Source organism: Rhinichthys klamathensis, unplaced genomic scaffold (genome assembly GCF_029890125.1).
Source record: "Rhinichthys klamathensis goyatoka isolate OS25496 unplaced genomic scaffold, OSU_Roscu_1.1 h1tg000040l_1, whole genome shotgun sequence".
NCBI classification, from domain to species: domain Eukaryota; kingdom Metazoa; phylum Chordata; class Actinopteri; order Cypriniformes; family Leuciscidae; genus Rhinichthys; species Rhinichthys klamathensis.
In genome coordinates this window covers 9,782,130-9,806,817 of record NW_026606587.1, presented here as the reverse complement: position 1 = coordinate 9,806,817, position 24,688 = coordinate 9,782,130, and the positions used below count along the sequence as shown (strand labels likewise).

Sequence of the window (24,688 nt, the reverse complement as noted above, 5' to 3'; positions counted from 1 at the left end):
AGGCTGAAGAAAAACATTAAGAGTGAATAAAAAAAAATGAACAGATGGGTTAGGTATATTATTATTGATGGGTGTATTGCTATTAAATTAATGTATTTGTATTCGAACATTTATATTAATTTAAATGTATTTATTAATAATAATACTAATATATAAATTATATATTTAATATAAATAAAATACATAAATATTTTTTATTTGTTTATTGTTGTTGTTGTTGTAAAAATCACATATAAATCCCACTTGTGTCTGTACAATGTTTGCACACCTGCACTGACCCAAGCATATCAAGAGACCAGAAATCAGATGATTTGATCATCTTCCTGTTTGCCGATATATGAGCACATATTTGGGATGTAAAGAGACTGTGGTGTTCCCGCAGACAGAGTGATTGATCACATCATATTAGGGGTCGTTTCTGCACGGGGTAATTTTCTTTTGCTTGCCTCGGGCGATCCTCACATGTGCGTTTCCATGAAGTCTCCAGACTCCGTCTCTTTTCATCTGCAGGGATGACAACAATAACAACGACAACATCGAAATTTACCTTTCCGAGACGGGATTTTGACAGGAAAAGCACTCAACGCAATTTCCTCCAGCGCAATTAATCACAAGCGGTTATGAAGATGCGCGATGAAAGCGGGCGAATCATTGCAGCATAATTAATGTAACATGCCATATGCCGCTTATTCAAGACTTGTGGCTTATGTATCATATGGATGGGGCTGTGCTCTATTTTACAGCTGTTACACTGTTGTTAATTTAAAGCACTGTTATTATGCAAACAAAATCATTGTAGCCTATTATTTAATTTGACTCTATAAAACACGACATGAAAATGCTAATTTTGATAATTGTTGTGCGGAATGACATTTCTAAGCGCTTATCAATTTTACAAACATGTCAGTTTTAAAAACAGCTTTTTTAACTCGCAATAAATTATTGCATTGGGTTATGTATTTGTATGAGATGTAGCCTACATTATTTTATATGGGAAAAAAAGTGTTTGTAGGTCAAATGTGGATTAGTTTGTGATATGTTGTGTTTGACGATAGGTTAAATGTCTTTGGTAATGCTGTAGCCTACTGTAATGTGTTATGTTGTATATGCACATAATGTGTTGGGATATTGAGATCATTTGTTTGAAGGTTATGTATGGATCAGGTTATATTGCATGTTTAGATCCTGTTTGTAGGTTGTGTGTGCATTAAGCCCGTATAGACCTTCGCTTTGAACGAGGGACAACGGAGGAAAAAAAAGTCTGTCTAGGATTAGTGGTCAGATTTCCTATTTCCCATACACTCCCAAGGTCTTGAACCCAATTAATGGCTAATAATTACCCAGGGAACTTAACTGTAGGTAGTTGCTCTCGCGGTTTCATTAGCTGTGAAGCGCCTTACGTTATAAGGGCACAGGCGTGCCACCACTCTAAATGCGCGCGGTGGAATATATATATATATAGGCCTATATACACACACACACACATATATAATAGCCTATATATTTAAGTCACTTGTAATCTGTAAAACAGCTTTTGTAAGTGTTTGACATGCGCACGCTTGTTTTCACTGTTTACGCTGCCTCACCTCTCCATTCTCAAAGTGTTTACGGCAACCACCACTATTGCCTTCTTTGATCATGTTTTGTTACAGCCATTGAGTACCTTTGCCAATTTTCTGATTTCCCTCTTTCCTTACACACACACACACACACACACACACACACACACACACACACACACACACACACACACACACACACACACACACACACACACACGCACGCACACGCACGCACGCACACACCCAGTGCGTGTACAATGAGAGTGAGGGAACTTGCCTGAAGCCCCGTCATCATGAAGTTGTGTTTACTTTGCCATTACATCCACTGTATTAGCATGTAAAGATCAGAGCGCAGGCGTAGTTGTCGCAACAAGTGGGTCCCCCCCCCCCCCCCCCCGTGTGTTCCGACTGTGGCCACTGCTGGCTGGATATCATTTCACATATTGAGTGTGGTGAGATCCTATCAGTGCGTAACACATAAGCCGAGCCCTTTCCTACCATGAATAAAGATTTGGTTTCATTTGCTTTCGACGAACGTATAGCAATAACAACAGAGACTTATCTCATCCATCTAATTCTAATCAGTTTTATTTATAACGGTTAAACATTATTTATTATTATATTATTTGTATCAGCCTAATAGTATTGCATTTTTATATCTGTTTTTACTTCTTTGGTATTTACACTATTGTTTTTATTATTAGCTGGCTATTAATAGTAGTTATAATTTTTGTTCAAATAAATGCATGGTGAAGTTAAACGATGTGTGCAGATTAATGACGGTATAAATTGTTGCAGTCTGTTGTACCCAAAAATACAATTTTTTTTGCTGACTTAATTTTTAAAAGTACTTAGCCTACAATCAACTTGGATCGAAGTCATTTCAACTAAAATTAAATAAGGCTGACTTAAAAAAATTAGTTGAATCTTGTAGCTATAACTTATTTTTTTTGATTAGTTAAAGCAATGTAAAAACATATGTTGTTATAACATATTGATCTTATGTATTTTTTACAGTGTCACCTCATAAATAAAAGTAACAATAAAAAAATTAAAAAACTTCCTAATTTGTTAAAATGGCTTTTTGTAAGTTTAACCCAAAATATTGTATTAAAACACTTTACATTTTGAAGTCTTATTAGAATTAATTAGACTGAACACAATGACAGCGAGACAATGGTGCCTGTATACATTTTATTTGACTTAGTGAAGTTAATAAAAATACACGTACCACTCTCTCTCTCTATATATATATACAGTATATATAGTCTATATATATATTGTTGACAAACCTCTTGAATACTGTCCTCAACTAATTAAGATGACAAAAACTCTGTGACTGGCATCACTTCTCAGTGTGGATGTTCCTGAGGCCTGGTTTGCAGAACACCTCTCTTCCGGGGTCTGGGCCAGCATCCCTCCCTTCCTGTGCTAAACCACAGGAAAATGGCAACAATCTGGAAAGAAAATAGTCCAAATGCGTGGTTACAGCCATCACGTTTCCAGGAGCTTGTAAAAAGGCAGACGTTTAAATGACGCAGAAAACTATTCCCCAATGAGCTAGTGATGAGGAGCAACACTTTTCTTTACAAGTGTAATTACAGTTAAATGCCTTCACAAAGGTGTTGCTCCGTATATGAAAATAAAAGTCCAGCCCAATGTGCGAGAGAGATTTGCATTTGAATTATTGTGTAAGGAATGGACAAATAGCATGCTTTTACTAAAGAAAAAAGTCCACAATTTTTATATATAGATCTGTGTATCGTCATCTTTGCTCGCTCTAAAATAAAACATCAGTTACATTTTATGAGCTAAATGATATAAATATTAATAATAAGTCTTTATCATAATTAATAATTCAACACAATAATGTCACTTTTTTAATAGCCTACACCTGTACATCTCGTGATCAAATATAATTTATGGGTAATTAAGAAAAAGCATTGTTTAAAGAAGTAAACAATGAAATTTCGTATCTATATCACATATCCGATTTAATGGCAATATGTGTTTCGTATCGTATCATATGTCTTGACAAGAGAAGGTTTTACCGATAAAACGTTTAATATGGAGTCAATCAATAAACCAATAAATGTCAATTCGTCAGTGGAGACTTAGAAACAAGATCACTTCTTCCTTCAGAGCAGGTAACGGCAGGTTTAATATATGTAAAACTGTTTAAAGCATTTTGGCTTGTTAAACCTCTTGAACACGCCAAAAGCAGATGAGCCAAATTATTATTTCATTAAAACATGAAATAGGCTCTCAAAAGCCAATCCACCGATAATTACGCATACATAAACGTTACGTGCCTCATTCGGCCTAAAACATTGATTTGAGAAAAAGCATTGTTTTAGACATGTTTCACAATATACTTATGTACCCATGTTTACAATCATATTTATTGGTTTTAATACGGAAGCAGCTTGGACCTCTAAATCCTCTTTATCCAATATCCTCATATAAAAGAATAACCTATAATGCCTATAGCTCGGGAATGATATCAACGGGAAAAAGACTGACAGCGAACCTCAAAGTTAGTGGACATGCATGACTGTTAATGGCTGCTTTAAATGTCTTAAAGACACCTGCATGCGCTCACGAGCTCCCACGGGATCTCATGACAAAACGACACCCGTTTACTGCAGAATGCTCTTCTAACTACAAAGAGAAATAATACATAACTGTCAGGTTACTATCCTTCATCTTAATATTGTACTATGATTTCCAAAAACAATTCATAAATAATAATAATACAAATAATAATATAGAATTACATTAGATTGTGGAAAAAAACCCGGCAGCCTGGATTATAGTTTTTAATAATGCAAAATAATGTAAATATTTAGGCTATTGAGTTTTCAATCCGGATCATTTCCGACAGTACCTTTCCGCACTATGTTTGGATGTGTCTAGCAGGATCTATATTAAGTGCCAAATGCAGAAAATGTTGCGCCTGCTATGAGGCTTGATTCTGACAGCACGCCTACAGTCTTACAATGACCATTAAAATGCAATGATTGTGCACATGCAGTTTAGATGTACACATAGCCTAGTATACGTAAAACAAATAATTCAACAGAATCATACTTACATGAGTGAACCGGTTGCCTTGTCGTTCCCTGCTTGCTTTACCTGCACATAAACTGCCATGTATTTGTATATACCAAATACTGATGTATACAAAACCTAATCGAGACCTAAAACCCAAACAAGACCCAGAATGCATTGTTTCGAGAGAGTTTATATGAATATACCATCTCTGCGGATCCCACGCTTTCACTCATACATACAGTATTTCTACTCTTTTTACATTACACACATACATACACACACACACACACACACTCTCTCGCTCTCCCTCTCTCTCTCTCACACACACACACATGCACGCACGCACGCGGGAGCTCCTGGCCGTCTGGAGTCTAGCGCGCGGAGACTCGGGTGGCTCTCAATAGCAACATTGAAACTGAACACACCTTTTACCTATTTATAGAACGCACCTAAATTAATAATGTTAATAGTTTTTTTTATTTAAATATGAGGCACTTACAAATGTTCTTACATCCACATCAGGTACAGTGACTTTCACAATAAATTACTATTACAAAATGAGTAATATGCCCCAGAGAACGTCCATATAATTGAACGTTCTGATTATGAACAACACGAATACTATACCTAAATCGTTTATTTTATGAAGGAATATCCTTCATATAATTACATATTTTGCAACAATATTTTCATGCTTTAAAATCGTCGGGTGCATGAAATGTTCGTGATCACCTTGCGTATGAGGGCTGCGACCTTGACCCCATCCAGGATTCAATGTCCAGTGTCGTACCGAATTCCGCAGGTCCCTGAAAAATAGCACTTATTCCTCCTCAGGAGCTCAAGAACGGGAGGTGGGGGGCGATCCGAGATGTTGCGGAGTGAGTGGAGGAGGAGGGAAAGAGATAAGTGATCTAAAGGAGACACGATAGGACAAAAAGTGATGATGATGAATACATTGGAAAGTTTTTGGCCCTGACGAGGGTGTCAGATTGAATGGCCTGTGCGCATGTGCGAAGGTGTCCAAACTGACAATGCTCGTGAGATGAAGATAGCGCTGCTGCTGCTTCTGAGCTCAAGGAGGACGCGAGGAATCTACAAGCCGACAAGATGAGATCCAAGGCGAGGGCGAGAAAACTGGCCAAAAGTAGGTCCTTCTTGCGCTTCTTTCGCTCCTGAGCGGCCGCGCGGTACTTTGAACCCTTGCGCACATCACCAAAGTGTCATTTTCATTGATCAGTTCCTGCTGAGAGCGTGTCTTTGTCCGGTGCGTTTGTTTTTCAGCTCTCAATTGCATTGAAATCGCTCAAACTCTCCGTGATCCGCGCGTAACCAGATGCTGCCGTAGCGTGCTTGTTCAGAAGTTTCGTTTGTGATGGTGCTTTGGCTGACCAGGAGAGCGTTTCCACGCCGTGCTGTTCCCCTCTCGTGTTTTAGCGAGGTCGAGAAACCGTAGAGAATTGTTACACGAAAGTTAGCGGAGAGTTGTCGAAAGGGATAGTAACTTTTTTTTTTATTGAGTGGTTCCAGGTCTTGTGAAATCATATTCCTGCTTGTTGAAATAGTGGGCGCTGTAGCACTGCTCATGGACCCCAGGACGCACAGACCGAGTGTGGAGATCTCCAGAGCTTTCTGCCTGCACACTGGATGTCATGGAAGAAGGAATATGAAACAAAAACGGGACGATTCTTCCGATAATCTAAAATTAGGAGGTTGCGTTTAGGAATCCTTGTCCTCTGGGGTCTGTTGCGGCTCGGCAATGGCAAATCAATAATGCATATAGGCTATGGCGTATTTGAAGAAAATAGAGTCAGCTGTTTTCTGGACTCGAGGAAAAGTGTGTAAATCTCCTCTGGACTCGGCACGATGTCTTTGCTTATTGTTTGTTTGGCTTTCTTTTGTATTCCGACTTGTTTGTAATAGGTAGGATTTCACAGTCAAACTGCTTTCTTTCATTGAGTGCCCGTCAAACTTTTTGCATGCGACTATAGCATTCGGTGCACAGTTTATTAGAAAAGGCTTCATTACAACATTCAATTGCAGCATTATTTAAGTTTATTAATGAAGTATAATGTTACGAGGTTATGTTTTTTAACATGTTTCCAGAGGAAAATAATAAATAAAAATGAATTTATTTTTAAGATAGCCTGGGCTATAGTATGAAACAACACTGCGCAGTTTTGAAAATGTCCACCTTATATGTTTCAACGACGTTTATTAAAATATGAAGACATTTTAGTATCTGAACATAAGCCCGCGTGGGCCTGGTGACCTGTTGATTCATATTGCCGGGAGAACAGCATAGGTAGGCTACTACTCAGTTTGTTTTGGGACAGAAATGTGGGCCTCGGTATTTTGTCATGCACACTTCCAGACTTCTGTAGCGCACGAGACTCATGAGAATCGCTATTCAGACTGTCGTTTTTCGTGTTTTGTTGCTGGTCATTCAAAATTAATTCGGTTTTGTGTTTGGAGGTCAGTATAGTGACACGACAACTCTCCCGAGTATTCAATATAGCCTATCAGACCTTCTTTTATTTACATTTCAAGGTATTTATTGTGCATTTCTCAGAGATATTATAGTTTCGTTTTTGTGTTTGAGGGCCTGATCTCAATTTCTAAAACAAGCGCTTATTAAAGACTATTGATATGGCGCAGGCTGTTCTGTGCTTTCCTTATTTCATTTATAACTTATAATTCATTTCGTTCCTTTGAATAGCTCACCAGCGTTCTGCTCTTCCAGATTTATATTCGACAGATTTACTTTATGACTGCATTCAATCTGTGTGCGATATCATTGAGTTATGATGTTTATTTGAGTCTACGGGCTCCCGCGTTCACAATAAGCTCAGTTGCTCACGAATGCATAATAGGCCTACATTTTCAAATTTATCTGCATTCATTTTAATTGAAATGACAAAGAGACTATACAGAGGATATAACTAAGTGTATTATAATCATTATTATTATTATAGCATAATGCATTATTATTTAAATGTAGCCTACATTGTTTCCCCCCCCCATATAGGCTATTCCTTTTTAAACATATGTCCTAACTATTTTTTTTAAAACGCAAATAATGTAATATTAATACATTGCAAAATTATTATTTTTATTTTAGGCCTAACTCAAGAGTTTGCCGTGTCGTCAGTATCAAAAGAAATAGCAGGAATCGCCGAGAAGCTTCTTAAAGGCTATACGTTTTTAAAAGACACCGACGGTCATTGCTTTTAATTATTTCTCATACCTCAGTGCAATCAAATGTCATAGCCATAATTATGTTTAATTAAACGATATTATAACAGGTTAATGTGTGGTCCGAGTAAGGGACAACCCCCCCATCTGGCGACTGGATCATCTGATATTAGTGAACGAATCAAGTGGCCATAAACGCAGGTATTACAAGAGCCTGATTCATAATATTAGGCCATTCATTCATTTTCGACGAGAGTTTAATGCTTTCTAATTTAACATTAATAATCTGTGGTTTTATTTACAACCACTAAGTACAAACTTTGCCTTTGATATATTATTATACGATATTTAAGTAAAGTTTCACAGAGAAATTAGTTTGTTCTGGCGCCCATATTCGCCCGATACAGTCTCTCTCTCTCTCTCTCTCTCTCTCTCTCTCTCTCTCTCTCTCTCTCTCTCTCTCTCTCTCTCTCTCTCTCTCTCTCTCTCTCTCTCTCTCTCTCTCTCTCTCTCTCTCTCTCTCTCTCTCTCTCTCTCTCTCTCTGTAATTTATTTGAACCATTAGTAACCGTTTTGCAATGGTAAAATCATTTAAATTTAAATTAAATTGTAACGTTAGGGGGAAAAGATTGTGTCATTTGTGTAATATATTTATAATAATATTGGAATCAAATATGAATTATTTTGAAACCATCTACAGTTGGAGTTACGTCGAATCAATAATGAACTCAAACGAGGCCTTTGCTCTGTCACGAAAAACAATGTTGACAATGTTCTGGGTTCGACCGACAATATATGCATTCATTAATTCATTAATAATTTCAGTCGGATCCGACTCTTGGTGATTCTATAGGCCATCTCCCGCCATACACGAGACGAGACTGTCCATGATTTTTTTTTTTGTCCATGATTTTTCCGGGGCCATGTATATTTATAGGCTATGCATACAGGCTAATTGACGTCACTGAAAAAAAACCCACTCATAATTAGTCATTAAAATATGCCACAAAGATATATTGTAAAAATATGCATATTTTTTTTACAATACACAATTTATTTATTTAGCACATTTCAAACATATTTAATTTTGTAATATACTTGTAATATTACTTATTATTTATACTTAGTTTTAATCTTATAACATAGCAGAGGGCAACATTTGTCAAACGTTTTTTTCCCCCTCTTTAACTGAAATGTGGGCTTTTTTTAGCTGTTTACATTATGATGCTGTCATTGAAGAGAAAACGTTGCACATAGAAATAAAATATCAATGGATAACAAATCAAAAAGTTCTTGTGCAGCATATGTTGTTTTGACAAGTCATAATAAAATCAAGCCATAACACTGTAAAGCAACAATAGAAGCTGCGTGTGATGTCTTGCTAGAAGACGCAGCCTGTCAGCACTCAAAACTGGCCTTTTACTGGCAAAATGGCTGACATTTCGCTTCAAGCCAGTTGACTGTGTATATGTGCACAATATGCGTTCACACATGAGAGCTGGAGTACAGATTAATGGTGCATGAGCCATTAGAGATGTATTACTCCTCGCGTGCAAGTTTGTGTTTGATAAGAAGCTCTTGTTAAAAGCCATATGAAAGTGCCAGTTAGACTGGAAGAATTGTGAGAAAATCATTTAATGTGTGCGTGTGCAATGCAATAAGTGTGTGAGTTCATAAAACACACACACACACACACACACACACACAGGTGAGCATGTCTTTGTTCCAACGCTGACGTAGTGACTGACATTAAACGTAATGAAACCAGTTTGTTTTGTATTTGATAATGTTACAATCATCTTGGCCTGCAATACTGCACATAGAATGCATGCATGCACATATCTGTCCTCAATGGGAGCCTGTAGGGCAGCTTTTGACCGGACGGCCTGCTTAGTTAACCCCAATCTTGAGCGAGAGGAAAGGTTGATGGGTGGCTTATGGAACGCAGGCAGAGCTGGCCCTGTTCCCCGTCGAGAGCGCATGCCCACCTGAGCTCAGCTCACCGCGTGAATCGCCCTGTTCCTCCCAAAGGTGCATGAGGCAGCTCCATCTCAACCTTGCTCACATTTGTCACACGTCATTCATTCTACTCGTTTTTTTTCTTTTCTTTTTACTGTACTGCGCTGTTATTGTTCGCTTGTGGCACCTCTTTATGACATCACAGTGACTCGCCGGTGGGAGGGCCTTTTCCGCGTGTGTCTAAACACTGTTTCAGCTGTCCTCTGCCGCACTGGAACCGCACACCCTTTTTTTTTTTCTTTTTCCTTTTTCGTTCACCCAATTGTAGGAAAAGTCTAAGCCTATCACTTGACTGTGTTTTGGCAGCCATGCGCATACCTTAAGGATGACTTTAGTGTCTTGCTGTGTTTCCTCCCAGCATAACGCATTTTATTTGTTTCTCAAGCCTTGTTTTTTAAGAAAGAAAGTAGGATTTTTAAGAACAGGCCCTCATGCTGTGGAGCAGAGAAGGGTGCAGCGGGCAGAAGGGGAAAGACAGCCATTACAGAACTGTTAAAGCCATGTCTGAGGGAGAGACGTGCTTATCATGTTACAGCCCAGGCTGTCTGCAACTCCTTGGCCGCAGAAGTGTGTGTTTTTAAGGTGTTTGAGTGAATCGTAGCTCATTATTCTTTCTTGCTATGCACGTTGTCTTGTATTTGCCATTGAACTCTAAAGTAATCGTTTATTTTGGATAATTAAATTGCTGAAAATATTTTCATTGATTTTTGTAATTATATTTTTTAGTCTGTTGGGAATTATTCAATATTTGTATTAGGGGTGTAACAATATATCGTGCCACAATATATCGCAATACAAAAATGCAACTATGTATCGTGGATAGTTCACCTATAAAATAAAAATGACTGTGTGAGAAAAAGTGTGAAAAGAGTTTTAGTGTCAGTACTACATTAAACGACTATATATAATGTTAAATATGTATAATAATACAACAGGGGATTTTTTGTGGGTCCTGATAATGCCAAATGTCTTATGTTACCAGTAAAAAGTGGCCTACATTATTTTAAATATAGTCAGTGACACACTCTAAAAAATACTGGGTTGTTTCAAGCCAAAGTTGGGTCAAATATGGACAAACCCAACCGTTGGGTTAAGTCTCATATTTAATTTTTTAACCCAATAGTTGGGTTTGTCCATATTTGACCCAACTTTGGGTTTAAACAACCCAGCATTTTTTAGAGTGGCAGGGTGCAAGCATATTCGTCTAAGCTAATCCTGTATTTTCAGCTTCAGAATCATGAATATTTTTATTCTGATGTGACTATTGTCCTGTGCATTGGGTTATCAGCAATCAAATTTAGCATTTTAATATCGTATCATGAGTTATGTATCGAATCGTGACATGAGGGTATCGTTACATCCCTAATTCTTTATAGATAATTATTATATTTATTTAATTTGAGCAATGCTTGCTTGAATTTAATACAGTAAATATACACTAAAAATGCTGGGTTAAAATCAACCATTGCTGGGTTGGCAACCCATTGCTTTGTTTTTTGACAGTGCTGGTCAAACAACCTCATATTAAAGGTTATTCATTTTAATGCAATCTGTTATATATATTTATGACAGGAACAGTTTATATGTATTTTTTTTTTTCAATGGCAAGCCAGTCTTTGACCATCACAAAGTACTCAATTTGTTTTAAAGGTTTTAGGAAATGCAAGAGCAGCCTCAGAGAACTGGCATCTGTGGGAAGAAAACAGTTTTTTGAATATGCAATAAATAAACATAATAATGAAGGCGTTTTCAGAATATCCCTATCTGAAGTAAGCGTTAAGTAAACGCTGATCTGGGATCAGCAGCCGCTGCACTTGTATAATGCAAACAAACACTGTTCTCAGCTCTACAGCAGGAAGGCACTTCTGGATAAAAAAAACCCTAGCACACAATTAAGCGTCTTCTACTACATCGTGCGACCTCCGAACGCTCCGTGGCTGGAGTTAGTCGATACTGTACAAGGAAAAAGTAGCTTTGTACACCCACTGGGAAGGACTGTGAGAAATAATTAACCCTGCATCATGTGTTCAGGGTAGCTAATTTTAGGCCGTAAAACGTCTTGGTGTCGTAACTCCTGCCCAGAAAGTGCCAGGAAAGTTTCCATCCAAGATTTCGAGGCACCCAGTTGTGCTGCATTTTAATGAGGAGCCAAATTAATATTGTTGTGGATGTCAACACTCCACAAGCTGCACAAAAGCTGGGCTCGAAGTCAAGGAATTTCTCACAACTATGTTTTTTATGTAAAAACAACAAGAGGTTATAATATTTTAGGAGTCTATTTACATGTACTGAAATGAAACATACTCAGGAATTTGTTTCCAATATTTGGAGGGAAATTCCTCTATAAAAACGACAAATTTGTCCTTGGAAGTCAAATCAAGTCACCTTTATTTATATAGCGCTTTATACAGTACAGATTGTTTCAGAGCAGCTTTAAGGCTCGTACACACCGGGACGAATATCGGCGTGCGTTAATCGGCAGCGTTTTTCAACGCGTTTTTTTGTGTTCACAGCCAAGCGATTTTCGCTGACGATGAGCCGAGTGGACATGCAAATTCATTCCCTGACATTAGATGGCGCCCATTTGCTCTGCAATACCACTCCATAACATTCTCTTTTATCAAGATTTAGATGTAGTCACTGTCGCGTTTGTCATATAGTTCTTTATGTTCCGACACCAACGAGACCAGCAGCTCTACATTCATCTTGCCTTGCATCTTCCAGCAGTGTAGACGCTACTTGGCGTATATCTTCTTCGCCGTTACGTATGTGTGCTCGGCAAGACCGTTTTGTGTTTGAGCGCCCCCAAGTTGTGTTTTACTGTAACTTCAGAAGCTCCAGACACGTGAGCCAAAGCGGCAATCTCATTGGTCGGATAGTTTTTGACGCGGTGCGTCAAACTAAAAAAACTAACCTGAGGCGTTTTTAAAAAAATGACGCTTTTTTGCGTGGCGTTTTTCGCGTCGGTGTGCACACTCACATTGGCGCCCTTTGTTTAGTCACGAGGCGTCGGCAAATATCGCGCGCGGAATTCGTCCCGGTGTGAACAGGCCTTTACAGTGATAACAGAAAAATTATGCTTTTCGTCTGTTGTTCAGCTGAAGTTTAGTGTTGATTCAGTTCCGTTGTAAAGATCATAAATTATTCAATTAGTTCATTTCATCTATAAAGCAGTTCTTCAAAAAAATGGTGTCATCATCCAGCTTTGGGGTGTGTAACCCGCTGCTTCACTACCATAGTACGATGCATCGTGAAGAAGTCAACTAGCTAGTCACGACTGTTTCCCCAAACCGTTTTGTCGCAAAGTGGTCGTTCAGCCACGTTGGTTAGTGATGTCACGCACGTCGTTGAGTAATAACTACTTTTAATAAATCTGTTTGAGATCGAATTAATGCTAGATGTTTTCATAAATTACAGACATTGCGAGAATTCTTTTTCTTAGTTCTTTTGCTTTATTTCCAGACTCAATCATAGGCTCGTTCTTACGTACTAGAGCACGTTCGCACATGCGCACTCTTCAAAAACGACGCTTTAAATCTCTTGACAGACGTAAATCACATTTGTATGTATTCTAAATAAAAGATATAGATTGTACTGAATGTCAGCTTGCTTATTTGGCTCAAGATAAGGATTTATTAGGTCCACATGTCATGCAAACAAGAAACTATGCTTCTAACCGCAGGCTGAGAGCTGTCGTTCGAACCACACAACTTTTCGATGCTGTTTGCGAATGTTCGTTAGAACGATGATTTCGGGAAACACCGACTTGTTGAACTGCTGATAACGACGGAACTTGCGACCATAGTTTTTGGGAAGCGCATCCCAGTTCAGTTCTCATACAACAGCGTCAGTACAGATTGATAATATTGTTGAATTTTAAGTGTTCTCAACAACAGTGGCAAAGTGAACACATTTCCTATTGGAAGCAGGCTAGGCTGGTGGTTTTGGCAACTTTCAGGATGTTTAGAGCGGCAGTTCCCCCTTCAGTGCGTACACATGCGCACACACACACATACACGTATTCCGTAATTCCCCGCTGAAGTTCCCATGCGTCCTCACAGCTACCGTGGGCTGTTTGTCCAGACCTTGATGTTGCATCCTTTGGCGATAAGAGAGTGGATGTCATTCCCCAGTGGGCCACTCGAGCTGAGCATTACCGCTCGCCGCTCACTTTCAACTTTACTAGAGAGTACATTTTCAAAGGGCCCGGCCTCCACATTTATCTTTCGAACTCATCTTCCGTCCTCCATCTTTTGTCATTACGGGGGAAGATGGGCAACTCTGTCTCATCAAGATGGTATGATGTGCCGTAATGGCAAGAGTCGTTTTGTACTTTAGAGATAGAGTGCTTAGATTTGCTTTGATAAAGATATCTTTCATGTTCCCAAAGACCTCTGTCAGCCCATCATCATTTTTCATAATTGGACAGTGCGGCATGCTGGGATCCACTGTAATTGAACCATCATTATCCAGTGACTTTCTCAGGGTGAGGCAGCCTATATTTGCTTAATGCTTAACTTTTCTTTGTACGCATGAGCGGGGGGGGGATCGTGCGCTGTGTACCAGATGAATGCTCTTGCTTACTGCCCCTTCAACTATTTTTGTCCATGAAAATTGGCTTAATTACGTGAATGGTTGTTTCTCTTTGCTCTGCGTCGCAACACAATTAGTCCATCTCCCTGGCTGCAATTTGTTTTCATAAAAAACGAGAGTGTTGGCACGCTGATTATGAAGCTCTTGCTCTCGAGGGAGAGGCAACACTATTGGTGTGTTAAATTTCATTAACTACAGTGCGGCTTACTGGAAAAATATATAAAACCTCAAGCTGCCGCCATTTTCTTTAACCACTTTAAGGCCGACATCCTAAACAAATCATTACTGGCACACACACCAAACCCTGGCCACTTGCACGTTCTGCTTTTTATTTTCTTATTACAGGTGAACACTTAAACTTCATGTAAGCTTCAGGCTAAAATAAAATGATCCTAAAATAAATGTTCTTTCAATAAATTGTCTGTTTTAAAAACCTTTACACTGGACAGTATTTTGGCAAACGTATATGTTTATGAAATCTCCTCTGTAAAAAAAAAATTGCTGGCTTAAATTTTTAAGTTCAGTGAACTTGGATGTTTAAGTCATTTCAACTTAAATTATATTAAACTGACATAAAAAGAAGTTGAAACTTGTATAACTAATCAAAAATTGCTTAACTTATTTTGAGTTAAAGCAATGTAAAATAAATATATTGTCATAACATATTGATCATATCATTTTTTTTTTTACAGTGTGATATGCAAAATGGGGTTTATTTGTGATGCATTTTATGTATTTTTTTTTAGAGGGTATTTGCATAATGTGGTCTTTACTGTCACCTCTCAGTTGGCTACTAGATCTAAAGCGTGTGGCATATGGGTGCTTTCTCTTCGGTCAAAAGAAGAAGAAAAAAAAAAAAAACACGAAAGCCCTCATCAGATTGTTAGTGAAATGCTGAGAAGGGGTTTTTAGGGAGTCAGCAAAACATTTCAAGATGGCCTATTAACTTCAATCTCGAACTGCGATTTGCCTGTCCGTGAAAGCGCAGGCTCTCTCCAGTGAGGCTCCGGTTCCAGCGTAATGATGAGGCTGTGTGTGAAAATATTGAATTGCAAAAACATCCAGTGTGTGAGCTTGTGTGAATGTGCCTTTCAGCGCAGCGCCGGCGCTAAACTCGCGGTGTCTGAGTGATGGACAACAAATGGCATTTTGTGCTGGGCAGACGCCCCATCTCTGGCAGTCAAGCTGAGGGGCCGTTATCAGCCGTGCATCTGACCCCTGGATATTTCACCGCCTCTGTCAGCCATCTGACACTGGAGTCTGACGTGTCCTAACCAATGAAATGGAAACCTGAATATGGCTTTTTGTCAGTCAGAGGCAAGCATGACTTCAGTACATCAAACGTTTAAAAGTGATGCTGTTTCTGAAAGATTTTTCTCAGAGCTTTGAGCATTGAACTGTGAGTTGAGGAAACTACTTTATGAAGCGACATGCTATACTCATAATGCCTTAAATACCAATTTGACTACAATGTACATTAAAAACCACAAATGAAACTAGAAAACTGCTGAGCTACTGTCAGGCTACTGGAAACTGATAGTACAAATGCTATTGTAGTTAGTTTACTCCCTAAAACTGTGCTACCAATAAAACTGCCTAAGTTTTTATAGTTGGAAAAAGTGCAGTAGCCTATCAACAACATATCACAGTTTGTTGTGTTTTAGATTTTTTCTTTTTGTATAAACTAACTAGGTACTAACCCTGAACCTATTCCTAAACCTAACCCTAACCCATGTAGTTATATCTTATATTACCAATACTATCTTTGGTAACAACACTGTAATTACATTGTAATTACACATACTGTAAAATAAAGGGTTACACTTTATTTTAAGGTGTCATTGTTACAGTGTAATAATATATTTAAGTACTGAGTAATAAGTAACTACATGTACTTACTATAGGGTTAGGGTAGGATTAGGATTTGGTTGCATGTAATTATGCATAATTTACTTATGGTAAGTACATAAGTTGTTACTATGGTAAGTACATGTAACATATGTAACAAGGGCACTGTAAAATAAAGTGTTACCAAATAAAGCGTAACCCCTTTAATGATAAATATAACTAATACTTATTATAGTTACAGTTCCTTGGTGTGAACGGCCCTTTAAAATGACCCATGGTACATAAAATATGTAACACCAAAATGTAATATAATAAAGAACAGTTAAAGCAATACTAATGCATATTAATATCTTTTCAACAAACCCAGGTCGTTACAGTTTTTAATCTACGTGTGTTAATGAGCAGTTTTTGTCGAAGTCTCTAGTCTCCAGCGGGTGCATGCCTCTGGTTTAGGTCCGTTTAGAGATTTGTTGCTGGTTTTGGGCCCTGTGCAATAATGATAATGAGAGAAGTTGTTGAATTCTGGGAGGGTCTACAAGTTGGCCGCATGTCAGGCCCCCCTCGCCCCCACACCCCTCTCGGCTACTTCCCCCGGCCCTTTTCTCTCTGTGAAGCGCATGTTGGCACCGGTGCCCCTTTTCCGACTGCTGTCCACTTCTTCTGCTCCTACCCCCTTCTCTCTCTTGTGTTTTTCTTCGTCTTTATTTCACTCGCTCTTCCTCTGCTCTGGAAGCTCCAGCGCAGGCCTTTGAAAGGATGCGGCGCTTTGTCTCTGCGATAAAAGATGCCATAGTTTCCCTTTTCCTCTCCTTTCTCCCCGTCCCTCAGCGGCTCTTGTAAAAGTGCAAATTGTCCCCTCCGAGGGGTTGTCCTCCTGGCTTCAGAAGGCCCCGATTCCAGCCTGTTAATTACGCTGAAGATTCCATCTCTGCAAAAAAGAGCCGAGATTCCCACAACCACCTGGCCCTCTTTTCTTGTCGGCTTTGATGGCAGGCACCCCACCCCTCTCCTCCTCCTCCTCCTCCCTGTACCACACTTTTCTCTCTCTCACTCATTAATAGAGGTTTTGAATTGCTTTCTGACCCTGACAAACTGCTCTTGCTGAAAAGGAGATGAGAACAAGAACAGGAATGAGCACTGGTGGGGGCAACGGTGTTGATGGGATTGAAAAGAGTTGGTGCAAGTATGTATCAAGTCCGCTGCTGGAGACTGTAAAGGTAGGGGTTGCGTAGACTAGTCAGTTGGTGCATTGGATCTGTTTTGATTAGTTATAAATCAATGTATTCTTGTAGCTCAAACAGTACAGCATGGGTTAAATTCCCAAGGAATTCTTGGGAGCTGATAAAATATGTACCTTGAATGCAATCTAAGACACCAAACGTGCAAACATGTAAGTGTCACATGACTTCAATCGTGCCTGTTCTATAGATGGCGACAGCAGGAGGAACATTTAAATCAACAACTAAAAAATTGCAGACGGAGACAAGAACACTTTCTGTGTGAACAGCCCCAAGATCGACATCGAACACACTGACTAATTTATTGCTGAATGGATTATGTTCAGTAATGCAGTATATGGATACATGTAAAACAATATATTGACTTTTGAAAGAGACTTTTTGTCTATTCATTGATTTGCTAGTCTGCCACGATAATTTCATATCTTAAAATAATGTAATTTGGGTGCTTTTCTCAATATACACACTTTAAATAATACACTATTATTACAAATAATACATTATTATTATTATTGTATACAATAATTTCAAATTCACACTATGTACACACAATCATAATAATTATTAATCAAATTACAAAATAGCTCTTTTAAACAGCTCATGTACATTTTGACAGCCCAAATAAATCAATATAGTGACAAACTAGAGAGGGACACACACACACACACACACAGGATATACGTATACATAGTATATATAAATAGAATATTTTAAATCACACTTAAATTCGTACATGTTTGAAACAACATGAGGCTGAGTGGATAATAAAATAATTCTCGTTTCGGCGTGAACCATTCCCTTAAGGGAATCTCAGTTTGGACGCTTTAGGTCAACAACAGAGTGACAATCCCGAAACAAATTTGTTTTCCATTGAGTTTAATTTGCAGTGCTCTATTGAAACCCAAGCACCGATCAATATGTTCTCATCCCACTCCAGCCGTGCAGAGCTCCACGTGAAAGAGCAAGAGAGATAGAGAAAGGCAGGATTGAGAGAGATCAAGGCTTTGGAAGGTAAACAAATTGCTCTATTATACCCTCTGTGTCTATGACATTATCATGGGATGGTCTCAGGGGAGAGGCTTTCACAGATTAGAAGCGTCTACAAAGGGAAGAGGGACGTTCCTGCACTGTACTGGCAGTGCGCCACAGTCTTCGTCCACCCGGGAGATAATCATTAACTCCCCCACACAAAGACACACGGCAGTTTGCTCGCTAGCTTGCTTCTGTTTGTCCTGCTCGGACATTCTGCAGAGGGCAGGCCAGAGTCGTCCACCTAGAGGTGTAGCGCACGTGCTGGAGGAGGAAGTATGCTTGCTTTTTCAAACAAATATTTAGGCAAACTTTTGACCCTTTCGGGTCTGACCAAATTCGCTTCGGAACCATGCATACAATTCCTGTCGTTTTCTCCACGGATACACAGAACAATCAATTAAACCAATAAACCAAAATTGTTAAGCAATGTTTTTTTTCTTTCTTTCTTATAACCTCCAGTGACTATAAGTGAATTGTTCGCAATTATTTGCAATGTTTTGTGAGATGAGTAATAATAGTATTTAGGGTTACTATTATAAGTAACCCTAACCCTATTATAAGTAACCCCCCCCCCCCCCAAATAAAGAAGAAGAATTAAGCTAAAATAAGGCATTTTTGGCTGCTCCTTTTCATCAATGAGTCCTTTTCTCTGGGCATCTCAGTGGATTTGTGTGATTTAGAGTGTTTGGAGAGGGCAGCGTTTAACTCACACAAGTCTACTTTGTGACTTCTGATATTTGCTTTTTTCTCTCACTCTCACTCTTTTTCTCCCCGTCGACTCAACCCACATCCTTCAGCTCGCATAAAGTGAAGATCCGGTTTCGGAGTAGTGTTTTATGAGCGGTTAGAATACCAGCCTGTGTGGGTTTTTTTTTGTCCTCTCCTAAGCTGACCATTCACAAATGTCTCTGAGGTTTTTAAAGATGTCATTTAAAGTTTTAATTGGAAATAAGTGATTCGAAACAAATGCCTTTTCTTCCCGAGGACAGCCTGTCAGTCAAATTGAAGTTCCCGATGTTGGCATTATTGAAATTATTTTCAGGCTTTTGAGGTTTTTAGGGAGTTCCACACAGTCTCACAGCACATTTTGTTGTTTTGACAACTTTGGCAACTGTTACGGCTTTGCTGAGGGAATGATGTAAACAGGCAATATGGCTACGACTAGGGTTCGGATTTCAAGCCAATAATGCGTGAGAAAATAATTGTGTATATATATATATATATATATATATGTATACACACACAATGTACACTTACACAATATCAGGCAGTATCTTATACAAAGCACTCCAGTTTCAATGTGTCTGGTGTTGCCCATGTGCAGCAGGAGTCAGATGAGCTTCGGACAGGCCTACAAATGTTTTCTGTTACGTCTCCTGAGAAACAAAGACTTTAGATCACACTCAAACTGACTTTTGCTTTTCTAGCCAATTATGTGATTCATTTCCTCAGCTATTGTGAAATTCAGTGCAAGATATAATCATAATAGAAGTCAGAGGTGGGGGCATTTTAAAATGCTGCAAATATTTATTGTAATTGTTGCTCATTGTAACTGGTTTTTAATCTGCATTGCTCTGTCCCCTTACTGCACCTATACACAACTTGGGGTCCATTACCCACGTTTCGTTTATTATTCTTTGGTGTTTGAATGGCATATTTGGAATGTCAGGAGGTTAAAGGTCATCAGTTTGGGTTGTTTTAGAGCACACCGGTTGCCCTTGCTACTTACTACAGTTACAGCGTGTGGATCAAGTTCAACTATGTTTGTGACAGAAGATCTGGCTAATTTTCCTGGTACAGAGTTAGTTAGACAGAAAAGCAATCAAAAAAATATAAACCTGGTTTTTGTTTGGTCTTTGACGGGTCAGATTTTTTTGATAATTACATTTCAGACAACCGTGACCATGTCCTGATTTTGCCAAGTTAGGCGCTTTCCTGGGTCAACATATTCTCTTGATCCTGGAACAGCATTCCTATCTTAAAATTGAGTTCTAACCATATCCCTACCCCTAAACCCAACCCTACCCGTAACTCATCCCTAAAATCAGAGGGAAATGATAGATGAATAACACTGATGCCGAAGCATCTAACCCTGGTTGTAAGCCTGAACTTAACATAAACTGTAAACTTGTCCCTCAGATCTGATTGGTTGATTGGAATGTTTCTCCAGCATCAACAAAGATGTTGATCCAGGAACATGTTGCACTTGGTGAAATCACGTTCTGCGTCGTGACCGCTGTGAAAAGCTTCTACGCTATCACATACCACAGTATATTAAGAGCTGTAATCTACACTTTATTCAAATTTATTCAAATGCCTAGAGCATTATCATTTATACACATGCGTTATGTGCATTATTGCAGCATATGAGATCTCAATGGTTTGAGTAGACACATAGAGCATCATTCACTACGTACAGACACCAAGATAACTTTTACCCCAAACCATCATTTTCTGTTGTATTTCTTGATGAATAGAATGTTATATTTTCCGTTGTTGTCTAGGTCTGTCATTGTTCTCTTGGTTTCAGAGGTAATATGTTTTTATTCTTGTCTTACACTTGATTGCAATGACTGTAAACTCGACATATAAATGATAGTTCGGAATCCCGGCCTAAAGTGTTTGCTATAAAGTGAGAAAAGCGCACGCGCGCGTAAACGTGCTGAAATGGTAACAGTTGCGAATCCGATCGTCCCTCCCTCTGTGCATGTCAGCGCTCTCTCTTTTAATTAAAACTAGGTGTGGGACTCCTGCCTGTTCTTTTGACACCTCCCTATTTATCTACCGGACACAGTTCAGGGCGAGACCTGTGCAGAAGGGAAGATTTTTGTTTTAGGAGACTTTTCTTTGATGCCAAGTTCCTCCTGAAAAAAAGAGCCGCCACATCTGACTCGAGTTTGCTGAAATAACAGCAAATGTTTGTCTTGTATTGTATGGCACGCCGTTTGAAAAGCAATAAAGCCCCTCTTCCAGCGCCTAAAGCACCTCTTAATAAAATAGTCAAGAATAACTGCTTTACCCTAATCTCTGCCATAGATTACATAGCTTGGGGCGGGAAATTAGCAGCAGACCCCCATGGCTCTCTCCACGGCTAGCAGCAATGGCCGGTGAACTTTACATGGCTGCTTTATGTCTATGAGGGCAGTGTCCTTTTTATTGAAATGATATTAGAAGCAACATGTGGCTAATGTGATCAAATTTTCCATGGCCTGGTCCCGATCAGGGGTGAAGAGGCTATGGCTACAAACACACTCATTGACAAATAAGAGCCCTGCTGCTAAAGGTCAAGGTGTGTGTGTGTGTGTGTCTTTAAGGAGTGAGTATGTACTGTAAGCATGCAATATAGAGAGATCTTAACCAAGTTTTTAAGGATAGCCCAACTCTTAATTCTGATCAGATGAGCCATGCTTGAACCCATTTAAAATGCAGATAAATGCATGCCCTTGGCAGAATTGAGCGGTTTAGTCCAAATTTTCTAAAGAGACACGATCACTTTATTTGATCAACAGATTGAATTAAGGCATTTATTCACATATAAACATTGATCAGCGAACATAAGCAGAAGCTCAACCGAACCTGCTTGATGCATGAGAACAAACCTCATTGGTTCTTGCTGAAGCTCAATCTTGCTGCGTAACACTAGAATGATCCTCATTGGTTCTCATACGTCAAGCAAACATGATTGAGCTTCCGTTTATTTTAACTGATCTGCGTTGATGAATGTTTATATGAATAAAAGCCTAAATTAAATCTGTTCAGCATATTAAGCGATTTGTGTCTCTTTAGAAAATTTGGACTAAACCGCTCAATTCATATGGATTAATTTTACGATCTCTTTATGAACTTTTTGAAGCGTCAACGTGGTAGTTGCGTAGCTGTCAATGGAGGAACAGAAAGCTCTCAGATTTCATTAAAAAAGATCTTTATTTGTGTTCCGAAGATGAACGAAAGTCTTACAGATTTGGAACGACATGATGGTGAGTAATTAATGACAGAATTTTTGTTTTTGGGTGATGTTAAATTGTTAAGTTTAGGTTTTGGGTAGGATTAAGGGATGTAGAATATGGTCATGCAGAATAAGGCATTAATATGTGCTTTAACTAGTACTAATAAATTCCCAATGTCCTAGTAATATGCATGCTAATACTAGTTGCTAGTGAGAATTGGAGCTTAAATTAAAGTGTTACCATAATTATTTATACTTAATTATTACAAATGATGAAAGAAAGTTCCCTTTCGAGGGAACTCTACACTGCGTCGAGAATCGACACTTTGGGGACGCTCCCTAAGCGTGCGCCTCTGAAGTATGAATGAAACTAATCCAATCCTGATTGGTGTTGCGTCATGACGTAACATGTGACGGCATACCCGGAAGTATAAAAGTGACACTGTCACAACACACACTAGCTTTCGCTCTTCAGCAAGCGCTCTGTGTTGAAACTGTCTGTCTTATTTGGTGTTGTTTGTCAATCAGTTGATCAGAATGGCCAGCGAACAATTTAAAAGATGTGTGCATCCTTGCCCTCGTTTTATTACGGGTGGGGACACACATGCTTTGTGTGTGAATTGTTTGGGAGCACAGCATGCACAAGCAGCTCTTGAGGGAGCTGTTTGTGCAGACTGTGAAGCACTTCCTATTAGAGTGCTGCGCTCCCGGCTGGCGTGCTTTGATGAGCACGGTCAGGCTCGCGTTCCCCACGGTTCTGGTCCCGCATCCGTTGAGGCGGCGCGACGATTGAGATCGCGGGGTTCGCAGCGGGATCTTACAGATGAGAATGAGACTGCTGCGGCACTTTCTCATTCTTCGTCTGAGGATCCGTAGCCCCTGAGAGTGGTACAGGAGCCCGCATCGCGGCTTCTCCTGCCCACGATCAGGTTCCAATGCTTGAGCTCTCTGCTTCCGAGGAAGTGGACGGGCTCAGTATTGATGCGGATGACCGTGATTTGAGCGCGCCAGTTCACGGCCAAAGCTATGAGGAGCTGGTAGAGGTTGTGACTCGTGCTGTGGCCAGACTTAACATTAGCTGGCCACATGATGAGCAAGGAACGCAAGTGAAAGCAAGCTTGATGATTCCTGCAGCACAGGTCACAACCTCAGCGCCGGGCTAAAACAAACAAACAAAAAACACTTTTTCACCTGTACTCTAAGACGATTTTACAGGCGTATAATGGCACTAAACGTACCATAGCTTATTGTAGCAGTTATGATGGTTGAGAGACATCAGTGGCTTAATTTGTCTGGTATAAAAAAGGGAAGACAAATATTTTCTGCTGAACGCTCCGCTATCACATTCTGGCCTGTTCTCCGACGCTGTAACTTCTATTGTCGACAGGTTTATGAATAAATAAATAATATATATATATATAAATAAATATATATATATATAAAACTATATATGTTGTCCCGCCGTTTTTGAACGTTTCGGGCTACATCGATTTCCAGCGAACGCACACCGTGGCGTTCACCCCAAGAGCTTGCAACCGGGCACCGACTATGATCACAAAATTTTTCTAGACTTTTTCCTGCCGGTCATCTTCTTCAGGAAGTCGAGAATAGTGCTCGAGAAACACCAGAGGCCGGTCCCAAGGGGCTGGTTCCCTTAGTAGATTTTGTAGAATGGCAACGCCTTCCAATTATCTCTATGGGTCCTGAATATTTTTAAATATGGGTACGGACTGCAGTTCGGTTACCGACCTCCCAGCTTTGTTGGGGTCGTACCGACCGCAGGGGTTCCAGAACAGGCTCGGGTTATGGAACAAGAGGTACAGACTCTACTGGAGTTAAGGGGCCATAGAGAGTGTTCCCCTACCAGATAGAAAGTCCAGGTGTTACAGCCGGTACTTTTTAGTTCCAAAGGAGGATGTTGGACTGAGGCCAATTTTAGATCTAAGGCTATTGACTTGTTCTTTGAGGAGATCCAGGTTCAAAAGGCTTACAATTTCCATTATCGGAAACCAAATCAGATCCGAGGACTGGTTTGGCATGGTAGATCTAAATGTTGGGGCTGTCCACTCAGTTGCAGGGCAACCGATGTTGTTCTTGCAGCGGGGCCCGGAAACGATGCGTATTGCCCGCCGTCTATGACGCTTTGGGCCGCATCATTTTCCAGGGAACGCACTCTGCGTCGTCTGTCCTCGAAAAATAAAAGA

The 24,688-nt window shown here is 39.5% G+C and overlaps 1 protein-coding gene and 1 long non-coding RNA gene across 9 annotated transcripts in view; one reads left to right on the top strand and one right to left on the bottom strand.

The window, feature by feature from the left end:
- Nucleotides 1-2,855: 2,855 nt before the first annotated feature.
- Nucleotides 2,856-5,474, bottom strand: LOC130082041 (uncharacterized). The gene is made up of 3 exons (XR_008806737.1): nucleotides 5,349-5,474; nucleotides 4,657-4,697; nucleotides 2,856-3,019 (listed from the first exon to the last, which is right to left on the bottom strand). It is a non-coding gene; the product is annotated as an uncharacterized LOC130082041 (long non-coding RNA).
- Nucleotides 5,475-5,621: 147 nt separating this feature from the next.
- prdm16 (PR domain containing 16) overlaps nucleotides 5,622-24,688 on the top strand; it is a 248,813-nt gene continuing 229,746 nt past the window's right edge. For all 8 annotated transcript variants that reach the window (XM_056246794.1, XM_056246791.1, XM_056246788.1 and 5 more), the window contains exon 1: nucleotides 5,622-5,760. In XM_056246794.1, coding sequence (XP_056102769.1) covers nucleotides 5,724-5,760 — 37 coding nt within the window. In that variant the 5' untranslated portion in view covers nucleotides 5,622-5,723. The remainder of the gene's footprint in view (nucleotides 5,761-24,688) is intronic.